Below are 23470 nucleotides of genomic sequence, written 5' to 3'. Positions count from 1 at the left end.
TGTCGCCGCGCTTAGTTGACCAAGTCGAGTGTCGTGATCCTCCCCCTGCCTTTCTTATAGTAATACTCCTCCCCTAGGCTATTAATCTTGTATATTCCTCTTATGACTGTGAACAGAGACTTTTTGGGCTTTGTTGAAAGATAATCACCTTCACTTATAGAACCATAATCCATTGTTATATGTGATTATAGTGTGTGTTGAATATCCCGTGACATCTTAACGTAACTCTGTATATCTGTATCCCATATCCTGCATATCACTCTATGTAATATTGTAACGGTGTTAGAATTAAGGTAATAGATGTGTTAAGGTGTACTGCCTAGTTTTTATGTCCTGTTCCTTTGTTGGTGCTTTACTTCCGATCCGGAAAGAGGACCCCGCTCAGTCGCTAATGTTTTTAGGACGAGGAGTCGACCTAAAAACACTCAGCATAACAGAGATACATCATGTTTGCCTGGGAATGCAAATCCAATTCACATTTATTCTAGTGTAAGATCCTGCCGATGAATCCCTTAAACTTTTCCACTGTAGTGTTAACAACGTCCATGTTGAGTCAGGTCCATGTGGAGCAGATCTTGCACGTGGAAAAGTTTCATGTAATTCTGCTGGTAAATTTTTTCATTTACAGCTTCCAGACATGGTTGTGTGCCAAGTCCGTGTTAAGAGTAAGCAACTTTCTATGTAATGATTGTGAAACCCATTCAGATTTTAAACACTTTAGTTGATCTTGTAGTCTACGAGATTCTACTAAAAAAGTCCCACAGCCCTCAGGCGAACCTGATACCTTAGTCTTTTTAAGTCGACGTATGTCTTTTTCAAGCGACCAAAATTCCACAACAACTCAGGAAGTGGCCGTATTAAGAAGAATCTCTTTTTTTCCTAGAGAGAGAGAGAGAGAGAGAGAGAGACTTGGATTGGTAAGAACAATCAGGAGAAATACTGATAAAAAAAAAAGTGAGAGAGAGGAAGAAAACACGCAGGTGAAATAATAGAAATGTTATAGGAGTGACACAGAGACGGAAGCACACACACACACACACACACACACACTTTCTGAATATTTGTCGACCTATCTGTCCAAGACTGATAAGTGACAACCACTAACAACGCACCATAGTCTTCAAAGTGGTGCAATTTTCATTTTACCACGGCCAGAGAGACATGTAGCTCGTGTAGTGGGATGAACTTTTAATTATTGCGGCTAAGAATCTAACTAAAAAAGGCAATCATAACAGCGATCTGTAAATGGTTATATAATACTAATGCCATTAAAGCTCAGTCACATTCTTTCGCGGTGCCAAGATCCCATACAGTATAGATGTTAAGGATATTGTAATACAAAATCAAGTTCCATTCCCACGTACATTTTAGACATTGCAGCCCAAAGCTTGCGGATGGAAAAGAAGATTGGAATATTTAAACGGTGTGTAACCATTGATCGGAGGAAATGGTTCTGGAGTTTATAGTTTGAATCGAAGCAGACGCCTACTCTCACTGGTTTGGTGCTGCACGTCGGTATGGTTTGGGGTTTTGTGACTTGCGGGCCCAACGAGGCCCTCGTGATATCAGGTGAGTCACACGTCATTTGTAGGGTTAGTATCTGTTGGTAAATTAAGCATATAAAAATAACACAAGTTTTATACTTTAAAGAGTAATTTCTTGCTTGAAAATTTGAGGGCGTGGACTGGGTGTTTGTAAACAAGACCTGGCGCCGCCTTGGCTGACGCCAAAGTCAGGACATAATGATAATTTGCTGCCAGCCCTGGTGTTATAGGCACCCGGTGTGTTATGCATAATTTACAGCAACTACACACTTTGGATGTTTACTGTGTAATGTCAGTGAAATTGTGGTTTAACTTAAACAGATTGACGTCGGGAATCTTTAATGAGATAGCCCACCGCATAATTGCTCGGGATTTGCCTCCACAGCATTGTGTTTAAACCATTTTTTATTTATGCGTGTGATCCCAGATCTGTTGTTATAACACCATATTACATATTGTCAACTTATTGTATACTCTACTTGGTGGTTAATTTATAGTTTTTTCTTGGTTTATGTGATTTGTGATACTTTTACCTCTACCTTTCAGAAATTATTTTTTATTTTTTTAAGATCCCCAGTTGTCAGCAATGGGGCATCAGTGGGAAATTGGGATTTTCAGGTAAGGGAAAATGGGGAAAGAAATTGTTTCCTTCATTGCGCCCATGTATTATATTTCTGTTTGCAGCGATTTCTTGATGCAGTTTGGTTAATTTAGAGACATTTTTGTTGCAAATGACAACAATGCCTTCAGTATCAGATACAGAATAAAATTATCAAAATACAGTAAAACCTCACTTTAAAAGACTATATTGGGCCTAAGCCATTCCGATAAAAGAGACATCTGGACTTCCCCCTGTTAACCCGGACTTTCTCCGATAGACATTAGTCCAGATTGCACCAACGGTTTTTAAACTGTTTCCACTACCATTGTAGTACTTTACTGTATTATACATTCACTATAATAATCAGATCGTATAATATATATAATAATACAGCAATGTACACTGATAAAATTGTCTTTTATTTACCTTATTTTGGTGATCTCCAGTCTTTCAAACGCAGTGTGTCCAGGCATCTCAAAATGATCGGATCTTGAATTTGGCTCTATATTGTATTTTGTTTTTCTCTTGGAGGGAACTGTTACTGCAGGCTCATGGCCTTTGGTTCCTTCTTCCTCGCATAAAAAAAAAAAAAAAAAAACATAGCTGAAGTGGTCAGGCAGTCCAGATTGCTTCTGGCTTTATCGGACTTTTTCCGATATACAGTACAATATAAGAATTTAGTCTGGTTGCTCCTTGATTCCGATAAAAGCGAATTCTGGTCTATCAAAGTCCGTTATACAGTATTGAGGTTTTGCTATGGATCAAAATACATTAATCAGGTACTAAATACAATAATGAAAATAGATCAAAGTGTATTAACTCCCAAACGCTGGGCTACTTCTAACGCAGTTGTCACCTCCCTACAGGCAAATTCCCGGAAATTGCCTTTTTTCAAACCTTCATACTGTGTCTCAGAAAATATAGCACTTAGGGAAACAAATTAAAGACCATATTACTCACCAACTCTTCCCTTGCAAATGAAAGTACTATATATATATATATATATGTATGTATACTGTAAACTGGGGTGAATTCGAACTTGGGGCAAATTCGGATATTATTGCAATAAAAAGTTATTCAGATTAATTAATAATTATTGAATAAACATATTTGAAATCTGTTTGCACCCAATTGTTTGTATATAATTCTTTACTGTACTTTTGTGTATAATGATCTTTATCACATGACATGTACCAGATATATACTAAAAAGCAAATACTGTACATATAAAAGGAATAAACTTCGTAACATTGGCAAACTTTCTTTGGCAGTAATGTTGATGAATAGATGCAGGAAAATCTTCAGTGCCCAGATGTACTTTCAGGCGTAGTGTGAAAGTGCAAAGTAAGTAATTGGCGTTATCTTCTCAATTAATCTCTTAATTGGGCATTTAATGAAATTTTTAAAATTTTTATGCAAATTGGAGTCAATTCGGACATTGGGGTGAATTCGGACAGGGGGAGTATGAACGAAAAAATAACATTTTTTACAACGTACTATTGCTTATAATTTGCCAGATGTGGATATTGTGTTTAATTGGGTTCATATGTGTCATTTACAGGTATTCTGAGCTTTTATGGCATTATATGTTTAAGCAAAGTCACCTAATGACTCGAATACATATGAGAAGAACTGGTGGAGATCAAGGTCCTTGTCGTAGTGAAAAAAGCAAGCAAAAAATTGGTAAAGCCAAATAATTGTGTTAAATATCACCTTTAACGAATTTTCCATTAGTCTTCCAAAAACAAAATTATTAATCAGAAATGATTGTTAAGTATATACAGTATTAAAGTTTGTAGCTAGATTTATATTATCTACATGTGTTCTGATATATTTATTTAAACCAAGGAATAAATTAAATTGCTGTCGTGTTCATATCTCATTCTAGTCATTAACTTATTTTGTCAGGGAGTGACATTTTTTTTGTTCTGGAAGTACATTTTTTTTTTTTTTTTTTTAAGCCCCAAAATGGCCCCACATACCACTGAAACTAAACTGGGAACGCAGCGTAGCCATCTGCATTCGTTTTCTATGTATGTACAGATTTATACAGTGTGTCCGAATTCACCAAAGTTTGAGAAAAAATTCGGACACTCATTACTGTACAGTATTTGCTATAATTATATATGAAACATTTTAAAGTTTTTACTGCTATGATTCGATACCCTAGTGGACCAGCTCCACATACAATACTTAAGATCTTGGATTGAATTAAAAACTAGATTACATGGCACAAAAAAACGAAGAAATATATGTATATCATAGATATATGCAATATATCTATATCTATCTATCTATCTGTATATTTATATACTGTATATACCGGTATATATATATATATATATATATATATATATATATATATATATATATATATATAGAGGCATACCCCAGTTTAATGATCAAAGTGGTTAGGTAAAACCTCATTGTTAGGTGAGGTATCGTTTATTGGGGTACTTTTAACGTATTTCAATGTGGACCGTTTACCAGCCATGGGTTTCCCCCCAAACCAAGCCCAAAACCCACCCAATGAGCCCAAATACAAGTTTCAAGCCAATCTAAATGGCTTACTAGCTGTCAAGGAAGCTATCCTAAGCCTAACACCTGTAAATAACTCACTAAAACCAACAAATAAAATCTGAATGTTGTCAAATATAAGTCTGGAAAAAATCAAGCTTAGTAAACTGTACCCCAAAATGATAATGTTCACCCCACATATGGCTAAATCACATTAATATATATTTAAAATCAGTTGATAAATCAACCTAAACACGCAATTTTAGTCTGTCATCAATATCGGTAAAAAGAAAAATCAAAACCCATCATTAAACTGGGGTTTGGCCATCATTAGGGGGGGTATGGTGGTATTTCTACCCCCATCGTTAAGCCGAGTTGTGGCATCTAGGGATATCGTATATCGAGGTATTACTGTACAGTATATATATATATATATATATATATATATATATATATATATATATATATACAGTCTGTCCTCAGCTAACACGGTTAATTGCTACTGCACCCCTACTGTGTTACAGAAATTTCATTTTACAGGGACTCTTGAAACCCCCTACTTCCTTCCGCACCCCTGCCCAAAGTCCACTTTTTACCCCCTTGTGCAAAAATTTTTTATACCCCCAATTTTAACCTCCTAGAAAGCATTAGTATGGTTCAAAAAATTATAAAAGAGTACTATTACAGTTCTGTCTAAGTTAAAAGCCACATTTTATTTGCCCTATGGGAGGATAAGAGGAGACACACTATGCCAGAGAGGAGGTAGAGGGGAGGACACTGGTTAAAATCCTTCATAGTCAGTAGCACTTATAGCACTTCTTACATCATCATCTATGTTATCCATGGCTTCCTCTTCCTGCTGGTGTTGGATATCCTCTTCCTGGAGTTCATCAGCAGCTTGTCTGGCAAAGTAGCGAGCGGTGAGTGACTGTTTACGTCGACTCACTCGTTCAGTGTGCATACGATTGTAGACGTTGAAAACATCTAACATTTGCTTGATCACTTCATTTCCTCTGGCAAGCGAAGGGTCCTTATCCAAGATGATCTCCATGAGATAATCAACTTGACTCAGGATCAGACTTAACGTCTCACTGGTGGGTTCACCTGGTGCTCTTTCCTCCCTTCCTTCCTCTTGCTCCTCCCTATCCTGCTTGTCCTTACTTGCTGTTCAACTTCCTCCACTAGTCTGTCCAATAAAGTGTCACTGACATCCCTGGCAACCTCCATCACCTCCTGAAGAGTCACCTTATCACGGCCTGGCACAGCCTGAGCAGCAGACACAGCAACAGAGGTGGACTCAGCAGCTTTTTGGACATTGCCACCTTTGGCTTCCACTGCACACAACTGTGGAGATTCATCTCAACACAGCCTGCCCAGTTCAAAAAACCTTGTTAGCTTCATCAATGGCCGTGTTAGAAGAGGTAGTCTGTCTATCTATCTATTGTCAGATGCCAAAATCCCGTAAGGGGTGGTGCTTCTGGAAAATTGTACCGTGTTAGACCATTTTCGTGTTTGCGAAAACTGTATTTTATGAGGATAGACTGTATATATATCTATCCATTCATCATCCAATCCTGTGTTGGCCCATGAGGAGCGTAGGAACCTGGGGCTAGGCAAGTTGGTCCTGACATTTAAGATGAGCATGGCCAGCCTCACTCAGCATTACATGAGCAAGAAACCCCAACCACCCCGTGGATATAAACCTACACAGGCTCAGTCTGATTGGAGCACCTTAATAACCCACGGAACCTCCAGGCGCTATAATTTGGTTGTATGGTTACCAGTCAGTTTAGTAAATGGTTTCCTGGTTACTGGAAACCATTTGGCTTGTCACTCAGTGTAGAGTCACCCACAGGCAGAAGGAAGAGGAAAGAAAGAAGGAAGAAAGACAGAAGAGGGAGTGTAAAGTCACCCATAGGCAGAAGAAAGAGGAAAGAATGAAGGAAAGAAAGACAGAAGAGGCAGGAGAGAAGAGAGGAAAGGGCAGACACCCAAAGCAGCACTACATCGAGTGAGTGGATGGTGAGCACCCCCACCTACCACCTGTGTATACGATATATACATATAGTGGAGAAAGCATATGACAGGGTGGATAGACAAGGATTGTGGAAAGTACAGTATTAAGAATATATGGAGTAGATGGAAAGTTGTTGAATGCTGTGAATAGTATGTATGAGGGTGCTAAGGCTGCAGTGCATGTGGATAGTGAACTGAGTTAATTTTTCTACTTGAAGGTTGGATTGAAACAGGGATGTGTCATGTCTCCATGGTCGTTCAGTCTTTATATGGATGGGGTTATAAAAGAGATGCAAGGTAGGGCAGTGGATGTTGGGAGTTGGAATGACCCTAATGAGAGCAGGCAGTGTTTGGAAACTCTCTGTACTGTTGTTTGCAGATGATACTGTGTTGTTAAGTGAAGATGAAGGGGAGCTGCAAGGCTTGGTGGATGAGTTTGGGAGAGTGTGTAAGCAGCAGAATCTAAAGGTGAATGCAGGGAAGGGTAAAGTTATGTTCTTCAAGAGAAGTGAAGTCAATGAATGTACAGCGAGGTTGGATGAGGGGGAAGTGGAAAATGTGAGAGTGTTTAAGTACTTGGGTTGTGTGATGAGTAAGGATGGAAGTTTGAAGGATGAAGTGCTTGAAAGGGTACAGCAAGGAAGAAAGGTTGCTGGTTCCTTGAAAGCAGTGATAAGGAACAGACAAGTGAGCATGGAAATGAAAAAGTTACAACATGACTGTATTGTGATACCAACTCTAACATATGGAAGTGAAGCTTGGACCTTGTTGGAGGGACAGAAGTCAATAGTGAGAGCAGTGAAGATGAGTTATTTGAGAGGAGCCAGTGGAGTCACATGGAGAGACAGACTGACAAATGAGGATGTGAAGGAGCATTGTGGTGTGGATGTGGATGTGATAGGAACCTTTAGGAGAAACACATCGAGGTGGTTTGGCCATGTGGCAAGGATGGAGAATGAGAGACTGATAAGGAGAGTATGTGAGTGAGGTGGAGGGGGGGAAAGGGAGGGGGAGGCCAAGGATTAGATGGAGGGATGGAGTGGAGAGGTATATGAGAGAGGGGGATGTGAGCTGGGAGCATGGCAGTGAAACGGCAGGGGACAGGGTGACAAGGAGGCGATTTGTTTTTGGTTACCAATTACAGGATTAAGGCATCTGGCAATAAATAGATTGATACCGTATATACAGTGTATATGTGTATACAGTAAACCCTTGATATAACGAACTAATTGGGGGGAGGGGGTGGGTCGCTATATCCGAAAGTTCGCCATGTGCTAGGGGTTGGTATTTCCGAGGGATTATCGAACTCATTTTGCTATATAAGGGGAGTCGTTTGGTCCTACATGCTCAGACATAACCTAAACGAACTCTAAAAAGTTTTGCATGGAGAATTCAATGGTTTATAAATTGTACGTGTAAATACAATATGAAGTTGTGTATGTAAATACAGTACCTATAATAAGAATACAGTATAATTTAGTACTGTTAAAGTACACTTACTGTGCGAGGAAGGGATGCTGTTGTCACCGTGGACTGATTCCCGAACTTCCCCCTCATTTAGCGACCTTTGTTCGCAAAATCGAGGGGAAGTTCAGTCATGATTTAGCCGTTTGTTATATCCGAAATTCTCAATACCGAGGTTCATTATATCGAGGGTTTATATAGGCTTGCTATATATATTTATACCTGTATATATAAATATATATATATATATATATATATATATATATATATATATATATATATATTTCATCATTCATTCATCATCCAATCCTATGTTGCCCCATGAGGAGCATAGGGGCCTGGCGCTAGGCAAGTTGGTCTTGACATTTAAGATGAGAGTGGCCTGCCTCACTCATCTCTGAGTGGCATTATGTGAGCAGTAAACCCCAACCATCTCTTGGATATAAACCTTCACAGGTTCAATTTAATTGGAGTGCCGTAATTACCCACTAAACCACCAGTTACCAAAATTTTGGTATATGATTATCACCCAACATAGTAAATGGTTTCCTGGTGTATAGGAAACTATTTGGTTTTTCACTCAGTGTAGAGTCACCCATATGCAGAAGGAAGAGGAAAGAATGAAGGAAAGACAGAAGAGGAAGTGTAGAGTGACCCATAGGCAGAAAGACGAGGAAAGAATGAAGGAAAGAAAGACAGAAGAGGATGGAGGAGAGGAAAGGGTAGACATCCAAGAGCAGCACTACATGGAGTGAGTGGATGATGAGCGCCCCCAGCTGTCACATATTATACAGTGTATACATATAAATACTGTATAGAGAGAGAGAGAGCGAGAGCAGCACTACATCGAGTGAGTAGATGGTGAGCGTCCCCAGCTACCACATATTATACAGTGTATACATACATATAAATATTGTACAGTATATATATATATATATATATATATATATATATATATATATATATATATACACACACACACACACACACACAATATAAAAGAAGAAAGATGCATAACATAATCTTTTTGTTCTGAGCTTTGTTACTTTGCTTTCTTTACCCCAAGATGTGTCCTGACATATCTACAATGGGAACAGTCATAGTGTAGCATTGTACTGTAGCCATTTTCCATATGACATTTGTTTATTCTTTACATTCTTCATTTTCTCTTCCAAGAATTAAATGTGAAATTATGTATTTCCTTATATTAACCCACATTCTTGTCGTCAAGATTTCTACACATTGATTTTACTTAATCTTTTCAGTGAGGTGATGTTTCGCCTTTTATATTGTTACTACTACTTCTGGGTGTTTCTGTTCAGCTGAGGGGAAGCTCTAGCTGTATACTGAAGGCTGTACAGTATTTATTACCTCCAGTTCAAAAAGTCTCTCATGAGCTGAATAAAACCCTCTGGTATGAACAGAATTGTAAGAAAATATTTAACCATATTGAATGATGAGGTTAACCTAAAGAAATTTATAAAAACCTCTCAGGCTTCCCAGTTTCCCTTGAGTTCCCCCCCAAAGCAAACATGGCTTGGGAATGGCAGCTGAGTTGATGAGGTATTGATGTTGCCAATCCCATGTTTGCAGGATGTTGCTACCATGGGAAGCCCCTGACTGTAGTGGGAGGGAGGGCCTTTGTGTGGCCATGTATACAGATGCTGCAAAGGTACTGGTTCTTGGGTTCCACCAGCTTACAAGGGTTATGAGACACGCCAGGGCTTGAGAATGGATAACTCATGCACTCAGATTGGGATGGCTTAGTTTCCCTCTTCTCTCCTCATTTTTTTAGTTTTATGCTCAGTTTTAAGGTATGATAAGGCTTTATTGTATGTGATGGATCCATTTGAAAATATCCCAACTTTTTTTTCACGTAACATTACTGGAAGTTGAAGGAAATGGAAAATCTAATGTGTTGGCTGTGTTGGAACTTCATATGCAGCCCTTTACTGTTTATGTATTTGCAAAATGCAACATATGAATAGGACTTTTTGAATTCCACTTGAGTAGAATACTGTGTGTCGCTGAGGAGAGAGTTGGAGGATTGAGCTGTGCCTTCTGTGAGATGGTGGTTTTCTGTTCTTCAGCCTGTGAACTATGGGGTTGGGTGTGATGGTAGCTGGTGTCTTCCTTTCCTGCTCTCCTGTCTGCTTCATGCTTTTATTTTTTTTTTGTTTCCTTCCCTGGGTGATTCTTTCTAAATATGCGATTACAGTAGACGAAGAGAGCCAGATCGGAGCCTTTAGTGTAGAGTGTGAGAAATTTCACTTGTTTGCAGAGCTTTCCTTCCATGCCTTATACCCTCTTCATTCCTTTGACTTCCCCTCTTGCTTTCTCCGACTCTACCTTTAATCCCGGAATGCTTTCATTGGCTAACATTATTTTTGGGTTGTAGCTGCACTAGACCAGTCCATGTCACCCACTTCAGTCTGCTGGACACTGGCCAGGATTATGTTCTTGCATCACTCAGTTTGTGTCACTCACAATAGCTGTACAGTGATCACTTAGTGTTCAGCTTGTTGGCCACTTGATGTTTACCAAATGAGCATCTGTACAATATGCAAATCAAGTAGTGTGAGGTAGAATACTAAGAAAAACCACATGTGAAATACATTTTTCTGATACATAAAGTCATTATGTAAACTGTTCATTTTGTTTTCTTTCCCAGAGTATAAAGTGAAGTGCTGAAAGACCATCGTTTTGGTGACAAATATAATAATTACAGTATTGTCAGTTATTATCAAGTGCATTGAGCGAGGTGATGACCATTTGCCAGGCAGCTGATAATCACAACTAACCCAGCATCCTGTCAAAATTCTCATCCCCTTGTTACACTGGATCAGTTCTTGCCATATTCTCTTCAGCTTAGAAGGCCTTTTAGCACTTCTTCCATAGTGTTCGCTGGTATGTTATTTATTTCTTAATACAGTAAAATGCTAATTCTACAAAATGGTTTGGGACCACAGCTTTTTCATCATCATCATCCGGACCTCCTTTCCCACCCAAGGGCAGGGTGAAGAGTAGCAATGTCCAGACAACCTAAGTTTGTCCAGTTCAGTGGGCCACGTTTCCATTCACTCATTATTCAAGCCCACGGAATATGGCTCCATTAGATATGCCAGAAAAATTTCATCACATTTTGTAGCTTCACATATACCTGTCTGATAGAGTCAGTTCGAATGCTGTCATGTTAAAAAGGGGTGCCAAATCCCTGGTTATGCACTTCTCCGCACAAAATTCATCTAGCCAGCTCAGTCTTTTGTCAGTCCCTTAGCTTTACCAACTTCCATACCTCTTTTCCTCATACACTCATCCACCATATCTCTCCACCTTCTTCTTGGCCTACCTTGCCTCCCCCCTCCATCAGAATCACTCAGATATACCTTTTTCACCAATCTATTGTCATTCATTCTCTCCACATAACCAAACCATCTCAATACATTCACTTCGAGCTTTTTCATTAAATAGATTTTTTGGGAGAATAAAAAATACTGTACTATCCTTTGTCCTATCTGTTATAGTAAAGAATAAAAAATACTATCCTTATTATCCTCATAGTCTAAGGTAGACAGTTACTGGAACTGCCTAGAACTTGAAAAGTAGCCTACTGCAGTAATCATCTTGTAATTGGTACATCCATAAATTCACATGGAAGCATGTCTTGCTGGAAAACTGGGTTAATGATAATAATAAGGAAACTTTTGATGTTGTATATTAACTATATGCATTACTATAAGAAAAGAAAATCAGCTTATGAACTCTCAAGTACTGTTGTGTAAATGACTGAAATGTGTAATACTGAATTGTATTTAAATATGGTAATATTTCATCACTTGTTTTCAGACCAAATTCTTGATAGCCCTTACTCTCCTTATCACTGAATTATCGTCAGAAATATTATTATATGTCATGTTTTCCTGTTATCAAAGTATCCATGCTAGAAAGGTTTTGAAGTATTTGGTATCATTTCTGAGTAAGAAAAAATGATTAAAATAAATTATTTTATATACTCAAGAAGTTTTATGAACATGATGCCCAGTGTCATAACAGCTGATCATTGTTCAAAGTGAATGATCACCATCTCTTTATTTTTGAATACCAGGTACTGTATTTATGTAGGATATAGTATGTCAGTGATGTATGAGATAGTATTAGCTAACAACAAACATTTGCACTACTGAACAGTAATCATTAGATACAGCAGAATACATCATGTTTTGTACTTAAAAATGACTAAACTTGTGCATTCAGACACCTCTGCTTTGTTACCGATGCACCACATGCACTACACTGGGCTATTCGTAGTTGATCCATTTCATGTCATATGTTATTTAACTTACTTCCCTGAAAATATGATGATGGTGAATCTTGTGTTCTTTGTTGGGGATTGGGGGGGGGGGGGGCAGAAGTGAACCTTGATAAATGTATGGATCCAAATTAGTATAAGCAAAATAATGGGGGGAAAGTCTGTCTTCAGAAGCTGATTAACCCCACGAGTATTCCATGTGAATTCACTAGGCTTAGTTCAGTGACCCAAAGTGACCTCTGGGAAACATTGTCCATCAAGCAGTGCAGCTAATGTTATTGTGGAAAGTAGCCATTAATGTTATTGTGGAGGTTAGCCAAACTCTGAAGGCAAACACTGTCAGATTCAACTGCTTTATGTACAGTTTAAGTTATTGTTCATATATTTTATATTCATTTAGAGGAATTGGTATTTTAGGGAAATTGTATATCCATAAAATTGGGATTTTACTGTCACTATGGATTACATAAATAACGTACCAGAGAATACTAATATCCATCCATCCATCCATTGCCAGACGCCATGTATCCCAAACGGGGTGGTCAAGGGCTTAGAGTTAATTGTTTTACAGGGAGGGGCACTAATCCTCCACCAACCCCACTTGACACGTAGGGATGCCAACAGCATCTGGTGTTCCCTGGCGGTCACCCATCCAAGTACTAATATGCTACATGTAAAAATTCACTGGTAAGGAAGAGGTGTTAGGGAGTCTCCAGAACCAGTGAGAATTCAATCCTCTGGTTGGCATGAACTAAACAGATGCTAAACAGAATGGAGGAAAAACAGGTAAGAGATAGGTGTACGTTATATATTAGATGGGAGAACAAAAATGCAGTAAATCCTCATTCTTACAAACCAGTTGAGGGGAAGGACAGTTTGTCAAAGCCTATTGTCCATTAGCTCTGAATGTGGCAGAAAAATGTAAATAATAATGAATAAACAGTATCATGCACATTGCAGACATATTGTTTGCACTGAAATCATTTATAATTCCCAAGAAAATCCAGTAGTATGCTGTATATAGAACATCACGCGGTACCTGTAAACAAAAAATGTCAACTGTCTGGTTTCAAACACTTGAGTCTTTTGTCTCGGGCAGGGAGGAGGACTGACAAGTGTGTTCAGTATATCCAAAATCTGTTGGAACCAAATCCATTAGAGTGAGGATTTATTCAGTTCACAATAATTGGATGGGCAGAATTGAAAACCACTGGTAAGATACCATAGGATGTAGAGCACATAATTCTGTACCAGGTAAAGATAGATAAACCATAGGTAATTTCAGTACTTGTGGTTTCTATATGATTACCAGTTTTGTTACTCAATTGTTCTGTGCTGGATGAAACTAATCAGATGAAAACTGCATTTGGTAGGCTGAAGAACTAGCCTATGTTCTTTAGTGGTCCCCCACTACTATGTATGAGTGACAATTATTACAGCTTTTTTAGCAAATGCATGTAAAGGAATCTTCCAGTTTGGTATGTTATTGCTTCTAAGATTTTTTGGTCAGTTTACGCAGCTCTGGGCATAGACTTGATAGTCCATTCCCAAAGGCCCAGCAGCCCTCCATTTCACATTCCTTTACAGATCACCACTTCAGCATTAATACCTACTGTCCATATTAAATACATGCTAGGGCTGTCTCATTCAGGACTGGTGCAATGGTATTAGGATGTGTTTACGATGTGCTGGTAGATCTGGAAGATTAGTAAAGTCTGAAATGCAGATTGTTAAACTGTTCTGTGCCTCCCTTTTTCATTTCATTATACATTAATCATATCTTGTACCCTCATACAGTTGACTGAGCTGGATAGGCTGCTGTGGATAGGGAAAGTGTGTGGTTGTGAGGATGTCAGAGATATGCAAATTGATTTCCTGCTCAAATGATAATAAACAGCGATAAAATGATGGCTGTGATACAGCAGTGCAGTAGTAGGTAATAGAAGATGCGGCAACAAATGGATCGTAATGTGAGTTGGGTCTTCAGTTGTTTTATTGAAACTAGAGGTACATGTGTAAAATGATGCTGTCATAGAGTGGATGATGGTGCTCAGATATCTGAGAAACACATTTAGGAAGGATGCCAAAATGGCTTTGGAAGTAGGAGAGAGTGTTTAACCTGTGGATTGTGCAAATACCATTTTTTATTCCATCTTGTGGTGTGCAAAAAATTATTTTTTTTATTAAGTTTTTGTTTATTATAAGCTTGAAGATAAACATCCAGGGCATCATCTGGTGAAAAAAAAAAAATCTCTCCCTCTCTGTCTTTGCATAGTGCCATGTGTAAGTTTGTGTAGGGGTGTAGTGAAAAAATGAGGAAAAAAAAAATAGTTTTTGTTTATTATAAACTTGAAGATAAACATCCAGGGCATCATCTGGTGAAAAAGAAAAAAATCTCTCTCTCTCTCTCCATCTTTGCGTAGCGCCATGCGTAAGTTTGCGTAGGGGTGGAGTAGTTAGCGGTGATGCACGGCCACTGGAAGAGCAGTACAGCCTGAGCTGTGGCTCGCAACGTGATGTTACCCAGCCTGAGCTGTGGCTTGCAATCCGTGGGTTAACAGGGTTGGAGAACAAGAAGAGGTTTGAAATGTTGATACAGGTAGGAATGTGAACACAGAAGTAAAGCAGCCCTTTCATGACAGTGTGGACTTTCCAGCATTGACTAGGGAAAGATTCTTTGTGTTGGTTGTCTTTGAGTTTAATAATAATAATTAATACCTGAGAAGTACATAATCAGTTGCATGGATAAATTGGTGAACAGAAGAATGTGTGTGTAAACAGCAGATTAGAAATGAGTATTATACTGAGTAGTGCACACAAGGGCAAGGTGGGAGGAGTGGGACCTTGCAGCCCCTTCTCTCGTACCTCAGTCTTTTAAAAATGCATGCAAATCATTGACCTCCTGTCTTTCTATCCACAGCTGTGCAGTATCACCTAGACAGGTTTTTATAAAGGCATAACCATTCCACTACCATCCAATGGTTTCTTTGTAAATATGGGTAGATAGATCTCTGCTTACATCACAGACCTGCTAAGAGCCAAATTCCCACCAATACACAACTCATAGTGCTGTGCAGTGAACACCACCCATTTAATGGGAGAATGATGAGAGAAAGACTGATAATGAAGTGAAAAAATGGAGTGTGGGAGTAAATGGAGGCTCTAAATGGGAGGGACTTGTGGGTGTTGACAGAAGCTTATAGGATTTTTATCATGCTCACTTTTGATAGACTCTGAGATTGAGGTAAAAAATGGTGGGGGGCAGATTCCATGAAGCACTTAGCCATGGTGTTCATCTTTGTAACATAGGCTTGAGCATGTTACATGTTATTTATATACTACCTTGGAATTGAAGGCCATTGCATCATCCAGGTTATCATAAGTGACCTTTCCTACAGTAGGTGTTATCCCAGGTATTCATTTTACCTACCCTACCCATAAAGGGTGGATGGATACCTAAGTTGAGTGGCACAAAGTGCCTGCAGCAAGATTCGGACTCTTTTACTTTCAGGCTGGCATCTGTGTAGCTGGCAGTGCACACTGCTCTTCTGCTGTACGTTGGAAAGTAAATAGATCAATAGAAATTGAAGTTTAGGTCACTGAATAGATGCCTTCTGCATTTGTTTCTGCTTGGTGTGGTTTATAAAGTTGATGAAGGAAGAGTTAATTCTTATCATGACCCAATAGTGTTTTCATGTATCTTCACAAGTCAGCACTGAAAGTGATGGAATTATTGTCACATTACAATACAAGTACTGACATCATACATCAGAGTACTTCCTGATTATTCTCTGGATCAGTGTAATTGCATTACATTACATTCAGGGATGTTAACATATCCCAGTCTGGAGTGCAAAACAGTAAAAGGTCATTGGTTAGTTTATCTATCTGTCTATCTATTGCCAGATGCCACAATTCCGTAAGGGGTGGCCATTTGACTTTGAGTTATTTGTTTTATGGGGAGGGGCTCTAACCCTCCACCAATCCTCTTGTTGACACGTAGGGAGCACGTATGGTTTGGTTATGTGGTTGCCACCCAGCGTTGTAAATGGTTTCTTGGCTTACAGGAAACCATTTGGCTTGTCACTCAATGTAAAGGCACCTGTAATGGAAAGAAAAGCAATAAGAAGTGACAGGAAAGATGGGAGAAATAGGAAGAGAGGAGGGCAGGCACAGAAAAAGAATGATAAAGGCTAAGGAAAAAGTATGCAGCACTACATCAAGTGAGTGGATGATGGTTGCCACCACCTGCCATAAGTAGCTGCAGGAATGTTGGATATTGCAGATGTTTATGAGAAAATATAGTGTTTTGATTAGGCATACATTGCTGTGAAATGTAAGCTAGATTTGGAAAGCATAAAAGTTTGAAGGATAGCTTGTGTGCCATTATGTGTATGGTAGAGCAGGAACAAAAAGAATGGCACACCCTGATCATGACTGCCTGAATCCATTCAGTAAAGTACAGGTGTGATCACTGTGATAGTTGTGCAAGGTCAGATGAGCAACACACAACACAGTACAGTACATCTATGTTCTATGGAGTGACTGGCCAACTGTTGACCCAGATTCTGAAATTAACCCCTTCTTCGTGAGGTGTCTTCCCTAAGCTAGCTGTCTGGCAGTAACTTTGTTAAAATGTGGTACACATGATAAGACTTCTTTATGATAAAAAGTTAATGGAGATAATTTTTCATCCTGTCTGTAGGCCATGTGAGAAATGTTGAATAAATTGCTGATGGTAACAGTAATAATAAAGATGTCATCATATTGAAGGGAGTTAAAGGAGGTAGTGTTTTTTTAGGCCTTGCTGATTTTCCATACTTTCATTTCACGGAATTCAAATTGTTTTCCTCATGGCATTTTGGTGCTGTTGCTAGTAAGAGATGCAATGTGAGATGCATCTTTGTCACTTGTCTTGTTTCCTGAGTTTTAATCCAACACTCAGAAGCACAGTATTATTATAATATTTTATCTGTCTATCAATCTATCTATCTATTGCCAGATGCCTTAATCCCGTAAGGGGTGGCTGCAAACAGACTGCCTCCATGCTGCCTTGTCCCCTGCCATTTCACTTCCCTCCCCCCAGCTCACACTCCCCTCTCTCATATACCTCTCCACTCCATCCCTCCATCTCATCCTTGGCCTCCCCCTCCCTCTCCCCCCCTCCACATTACTCACATTCACTCCTTGTTGGTCTCTTATTCTCCATCCTCTCCACATGACCAAACCAGCTCAGTGCATTTCTCCTAATGCATTTTATCACATCTACACCACAGTGCTCCTTCACTTCCTTGTTCGTCAGTCAATCTCTCTGTGTACACTACATACTCCTCCGAGATAACTCATTTCCACTGCTCTCACTCTTGACTTGTGCCCTTCCAACAAGGTCCATGCTTCACTTCCATACATTAGGGATGGTATCACTATCATGCAGCAAGGTTTTTACTTGCATGCTAACTTCCCTATTTCTTATTATTATCATCATCATCATCTAATCCTGTATTGCCCCATGGGGAACGTAGGAGCCCCCGACTAGGCAAGTTGGTCCTGATATTTAAGATGAGAGTGACCAGCCTCACTCATCTCTAAGTGGCATTACAGGAGCAATAAATCCCAACGACCACTGGGATAAACTTGCACAGGCTTTATCCGATTGGAGTTTTAATTATCCACTAACCCACCAGGCGCTGTAATTTGGTTATATAGTTACCACCCAGCGTTGTAAATGGTTTCCTAGTGTACAGGAAACCATTTGGCTTGTCACTTAGTGTAGAGGCACCTGTAGCCAGAAGGAGGAGGAAAGAAAGAATGACAAAAAGAGGAAGGAAGAAAAGAAGGACGGAAGAGAAGAAAAGTTAGTCACCCGAGGGCATCACTACATCGAATGATTGGATGGTGAGTGCCCTTACCTACCACTTATTACTGCTTTCAGAGAACCAGCAACCTTTCTTCCTTGTAGGATCCTTTCAAGCACTTCATCCTCCAAACTTCCATCTCTACTTGTCACACAACCCAAGTACTTAAATGCACTCACATTTTCCATTTCCTCATCATTCAGCTTCATTGTATATTCAGTTACTTCATTTCCCTTGAAGACCACAACTTTACTCTTTCTTACACCCACCCTTTAGGTTTTGTTTCTTACACACTGTCTCAAACTTATTCATCAAGCCTTGCAGTTCGCTTGCATCTTCACTTAACAATACAGGATCATCTGCAAACAACAGTACAGGAAGTTTCCAGTCACTGCCCTCTCTCATTAGGGCCATTCCAACATCCACTGCTCTACCTTGCATCTTTTATAACCCTATCCATATACAGATTAAACAACCATGGAGACATGACACCGCTGTTTCAGTCCAACATTCACATAGAAAAAATCACTCAGTTCACCATCCTCATGCACTACAGCCTTAGCACCCTCATACATACATTTCACGACATTCAGCACCTTCCCATTTACTCCATACAGGTATACCCTGGTTTAACGATGGCATTTGGTTAGGTAAAAACCCATCGTTATGCGGGATATCGTATATAGTCACTACTTGTTATACGTTGATTCGGTGTACGATAATTCGCTACCATGATAACAGAAAAGTTCCACCCTAAAATCAGATTTGCAATGAATTTCCCGTTATAATGATATTGCCCTCGGAAAATTTTGTACGAAGTGCCAGGCACACGCAAGGTGACCGTCGCTTGTCTCAGGCAAGATTGTGGCTCCAGCGTGCAGAGCATTGTTTTGGTTTAGTTGCGGTCCTGCCACCCCTTCAAAGTCCTGTCTTTTCCACTCGTTCACGTGTGCCCTCCCTGCTATCATCACCGTTCAGCCAAGCATCGTGCTACAATAGGCCTATACATCATGTAGCACCAGACCAACGTTATGCAAGTGTGATTGTTGTGTTGTTGCAACAATTCACTGTACGTGAGTAACGCCGCCTGTATTGGTGTGATAGTGTTTGTTTTGGTCTTGGAGATGACTTGACCGACACAGGAAGTGATTAAGGTGGGGTGTCATTTGTGTTTCAATCTTGGGTAGGTGACTTTGGGAAAGTTGAGTTGACGTAACCCCCCTTTTATAATGTGTTTCAATCTCCCAGTTTACGATAAAATTGTTGTACGTTAAGGTATGACCTGACGTAACCCCATTGTATAACGAGTAGTGACTATCAGGGTAGAGTTAATGTACAGTAATGGGATAAGTTTTTCATCCTTGGGTTTCCCCCCCAACCAAGTCCAAAACCCACCCAAATGAGCTCAAAAACAAGTTGAAAGCCAATCTAAATGACCTAATGGCCGTAAAAGAAGCTAACCTAAGCCTAACACCTGTAAATAACTCACTAAAACCAACAGATAAAATATGAAAATGGTCAAATATAAGTCCACAAAAAGTCAAGCTTAGTAAACTGTACCCCAAAATGACAATGTTCACCCCACCAATGGCTAAAACACATTAATTTAAGTCTAAAAACCTAAACACAATTTTAGGCTAAAATATAATCAAAATCGATTTTAAAAAATCAAAACCCATCGGTAAACCGGGGTTTGGCCATCATTAGGCGGGATATGGTGGTATTTCTACCCCCATCATTAAGCCTGTGTATCGCGTCTAAGGGTATCGTATACTGAGGTATACCTGTATATTCTTAATGATTTCCACATTCCATGTCTGTTCACTGTCATGTGCTTTCTCCAAATCCATGAAGGCTGCATGCAACTTCTTTCCCTTCTTTAAAACTTTTCCACGAAAGACCTAATAATTATAATAATAATAATAATAATGATAATACCCTGGGGGTAGGGGGTTTTCAAGAATACTCCCCCAGTATCCCTGCTTGTCGTATGAGGCGACCAAAAGGGTTGGCGAAGGGTTAGTGCACCTCCCCAGAAAACAGCTAACTAAAAAAACGAGTAAGAAGCCTTAGACAAGGACTGATCAAAAGATAACGACCAAGGACCAGACAAAAGACATGGTACAGATCGCGACGTGGAATGTAAGGGGTGCGAATGATGAGGTGAAAGAGCGAGAGATTGTCCAGGCGCTTGAGGGTGCGAAAGTGGATGTATGTGGAGTAACTGAAACTAAATGGAGAGGAGAGAGCATCAGAGAATGGGAGTATGGATGGGGTATATGTGCAGGAGTAGGTGAGAATGAGAGGGCAAAAGAAGGAGTGTGTATTGTTGTGAGTAAAAGATGGAAGAAGAACATAAGAGAGTATGGATCAGTTGGCTCAAGGATTGTGTGGGTAAGATTGAAAGTTGGAATACAAATGTGGGCGATTGTGTGAGTGTATGCGCCAACGCAAGTTCGCGCAAGCAGAGTGAGAGAAGAGTTCTGGACAAATGTGGAAGTGTGCATGGAAAAGTTTGGAAGGAGAGAGGGAGTGTTTTTGATTGGTGATATGAATGGTAAAGTAGGGAATGTGAAGGTGGATGAAGTAGTTGGTGAGTGGAGTGTGCCTGCTGAGATAGATGAGAATGGCAGTGCGTTAGTGGACATTTGTACTGGGAGGGGGTTGGTGATAACCAATACCCTCTTCAGGCACAAAATGATCCACAGGTATACATGGCGAGTGATGAGAAGGGTGGGTGGTGAACTGAATGAAAGGAAGGCAATGATTGATTATGTGTGTGTGGATGAAAGGATGCGAAAATGTGTAATGGTTGCAAGAGCTTATAGAGGTTGGGGGAGTGGACTTTCTGACCACTACTTGGTGGTGGCCAGAATCAAGATCCAAGTGAGATGGAGAAATAGAAGAAGGGAAGGACAGGAGGAAGAAGTAGTTGCAAGGAGTCTGGAATGGTTACAAGAGGATGAGAAAAAGGCAGAATATAAGAGAGAAGTGGAGGAACGATTGGGTAAATATGAACTGGAGCTGATGGGGGACGTGGAAGGTGTGTGCAAGATATTCACAGAAGAAATATGTGCAGCATGTGGTGTGGTGTGTGGGGTGAAAAGAAGATGGAAGAGGGTGCAAGGAACAGCGTGGTGGAATGAAGAGGTGAGACAGGCTGTGACACAAAAGAAGAAAGCATACAATGAATGGATGAGAAATAGGGGCATGGAAGAAGTTGAGAGGCAGGAGAGAGAGTTATATTTAGAAAGGAAGAGAGAGATGAAAAGATTAGCAAGAGAGAGTAAGAAGAGAGTGGATGAGGAATTTGGAAGGAATTTGAGTGTAGAGTGGAGGGACTGTAAGAAAATGTTCTGGAAAGAGGTGAAGAGAGTAAGACAGGGTGGCAGTGAAGTTAGTAGGGGAGTAAAAGACAAAAATGGTAGATTACTAGTGGAGAAGGGAGAAAAAGTGAGCAGATGGAGAGAACACTTTAAGGAATTGTTGACCATAGAGAATGGAAGTAATGCGAGTATAAGTGGCCGAGGAATGGTTGGGAGAAGGAGGGAGGTGAGAAGACAGGAAGAAATCAGTAGGATAGAAGTTGTGGAAGCAATGAAGAAAGTCAAATTGGGGAAAGCCCCAGGAATTGATGGAGTGTGTGGTGAAATGCTGAAGCATGGGGGAGAGAGAATAGTAGAATGGATGTGGAAGATGTGCAGATTGCCTGGGAGGAAGGTAGAGTCCCAGAGGATTGGAATTCAGATATAATGATTCCCTTGTACAAAGGAAAAGGGGAAAAAGAAGTGTGTGGTAATCATAGGGGCATTTGTCTTCTTAGTGTAATAAGAAAAGTATATGGAAGGGTACTTATTGACAGAGTTAGGGAAATAACAGAGGAATTAGTTGGAGAAGAACAGGGAGGCTTTAGGAAGGGAAGGGGCTGTGTAGATCAGATATTCATTCTTAGATCTTTAGTGGAAAAGTTTCTAGAGAAGGGAAAGAAGTTGTATGCGGCCTTCATGGATTTGGAGAAAGCATATGACAGGGTGAATAGACAAGGATTGTGGAGAGTATTAAGAATATATGGAGTAGATGGGAAGTTGTTGAATGCTGTGAAGAGTATGTATGATGATGCTAAGGCTGCAGTGCTTGTGGATGGCGAACTGAGTAAATTTTTCACTTTGAAGGTTGGGTTGAAACAGGGATGTGTCATGTCTCCATGGTTGTTCGATCTGTATATGGATGGGGTAATAAAAGAGGTACAAGGTAGGGCAGTGGATGTTGGAGTGGCCCTAGTGAGAGAGGGCAGCATTTGGAAACTCTCTGTACTGTTGTTTGCAGATGGTACTGTGTTGTTAAGTGGAGATGCAGGGGAGCTGCAAGGCTTGGTGGATGAGTTTGGGGGAGTGTGTAAGAAATGGAATCTATAGGTGAATGTAGGGAAGAGTAAAGTGATGGTCTTTGAGAGAGGTGAAGTCAGTGAATGTACAGTGAGGTTGGATGGTGAGGAACTAGAAAATGTGAGTACGTTTAAGTACTTGGGGAGTGTGATGAGTAAGGCTGGATGTTTGGAGGGTGAAGTGCTTGAAAGGGTGCAACAAAGAAGAAAGGTTGCTGGTTCCTTGAAAGCAGTGATAAGAAACAGGGAAGTGAGCATGGAAGTGAAAAAGTTACTACATGACAGTATTGTGATACCATCTCTAATGTATGGAAGTGAAGCTTGGACGTTGTTGGAAGGACACAAGTCAAGAGTGAGAGCAGTGGAAATGACTTATTTAAGAGGAGCCTGTGGAGTCACATGAAGAGACAGGCCGACAAATGAGGATATAATGGAGCGTTGTGGTGTGGAAGTGGATATGATAGGAAGCGTTGGGAAGAACACACTGAGGTGGTTTGGCCATGTGGAGAGGATGGAGGGTGAGAGACTGATGAGGAGAGTGTATGTGAGTGAGATGGAGGAGGGGAGAGGCCGAGCATGAGATGGAGGGATGGAGTGGAGAGGTATATGAGAGAGAGGGGTGTGAGTTGGGAGCAGGACAGTGAAATGGCGGTGGACAGGGCGACGTGGAGGTGATTTGTTTGTGGCCACCCCGTACGGGATTAAGGCGTCTGGCAATAGATAGATAGATAGAATAGTAATAATAATAATATTATTATTATTATTATTATTTTACATAGT

At 40.1% G+C, this 23470-nt stretch overlaps 1 protein-coding gene across 6 annotated transcripts in view; it reads left to right on the top strand.

Annotated features, from left to right (window-relative positions):
* Positions 1–1500: 1500 nt before the first annotated feature.
* The window catches only part of Flo1 (flotillin-1), a 283677-nt gene continuing 261707 nt past the window's right edge, over positions 1501–23470 (top strand). For 3 of the 6 annotated variants that reach the window (XM_080275746.1, XM_080275748.1, XM_080275744.1), the window contains exons 1-2: positions 1514–1569; positions 9736–9814. In XM_080275746.1, the coding sequence (XP_080131872.1) occupies positions 1518–1569; positions 9736–9814 (131 nt within the window). In that variant the 5' untranslated portion in view covers positions 1514–1517. Of the gene's footprint in view, positions 1570–9735; positions 9815–23470 lie in introns of all 6 variants that reach the window. The other 3 variants (XM_080275747.1, XM_080275745.1, XM_080275749.1) reach the window with 2 other exon arrangements.

Source organism: Coenobita brevimanus, chromosome 62 (genome assembly GCF_032717465.1).
Source record: "Coenobita brevimanus isolate Jiangsu-jjx chromosome 62, ASM3271746v2, whole genome shotgun sequence".
In the NCBI taxonomy this organism is placed as follows: Eukaryota; Metazoa; Arthropoda; class Malacostraca; order Decapoda; family Coenobitidae; genus Coenobita; species Coenobita brevimanus.
Note: the sequence above shows the minus strand (reverse complement) of the source record. Positions and strands in the feature narration are given on the sequence as shown.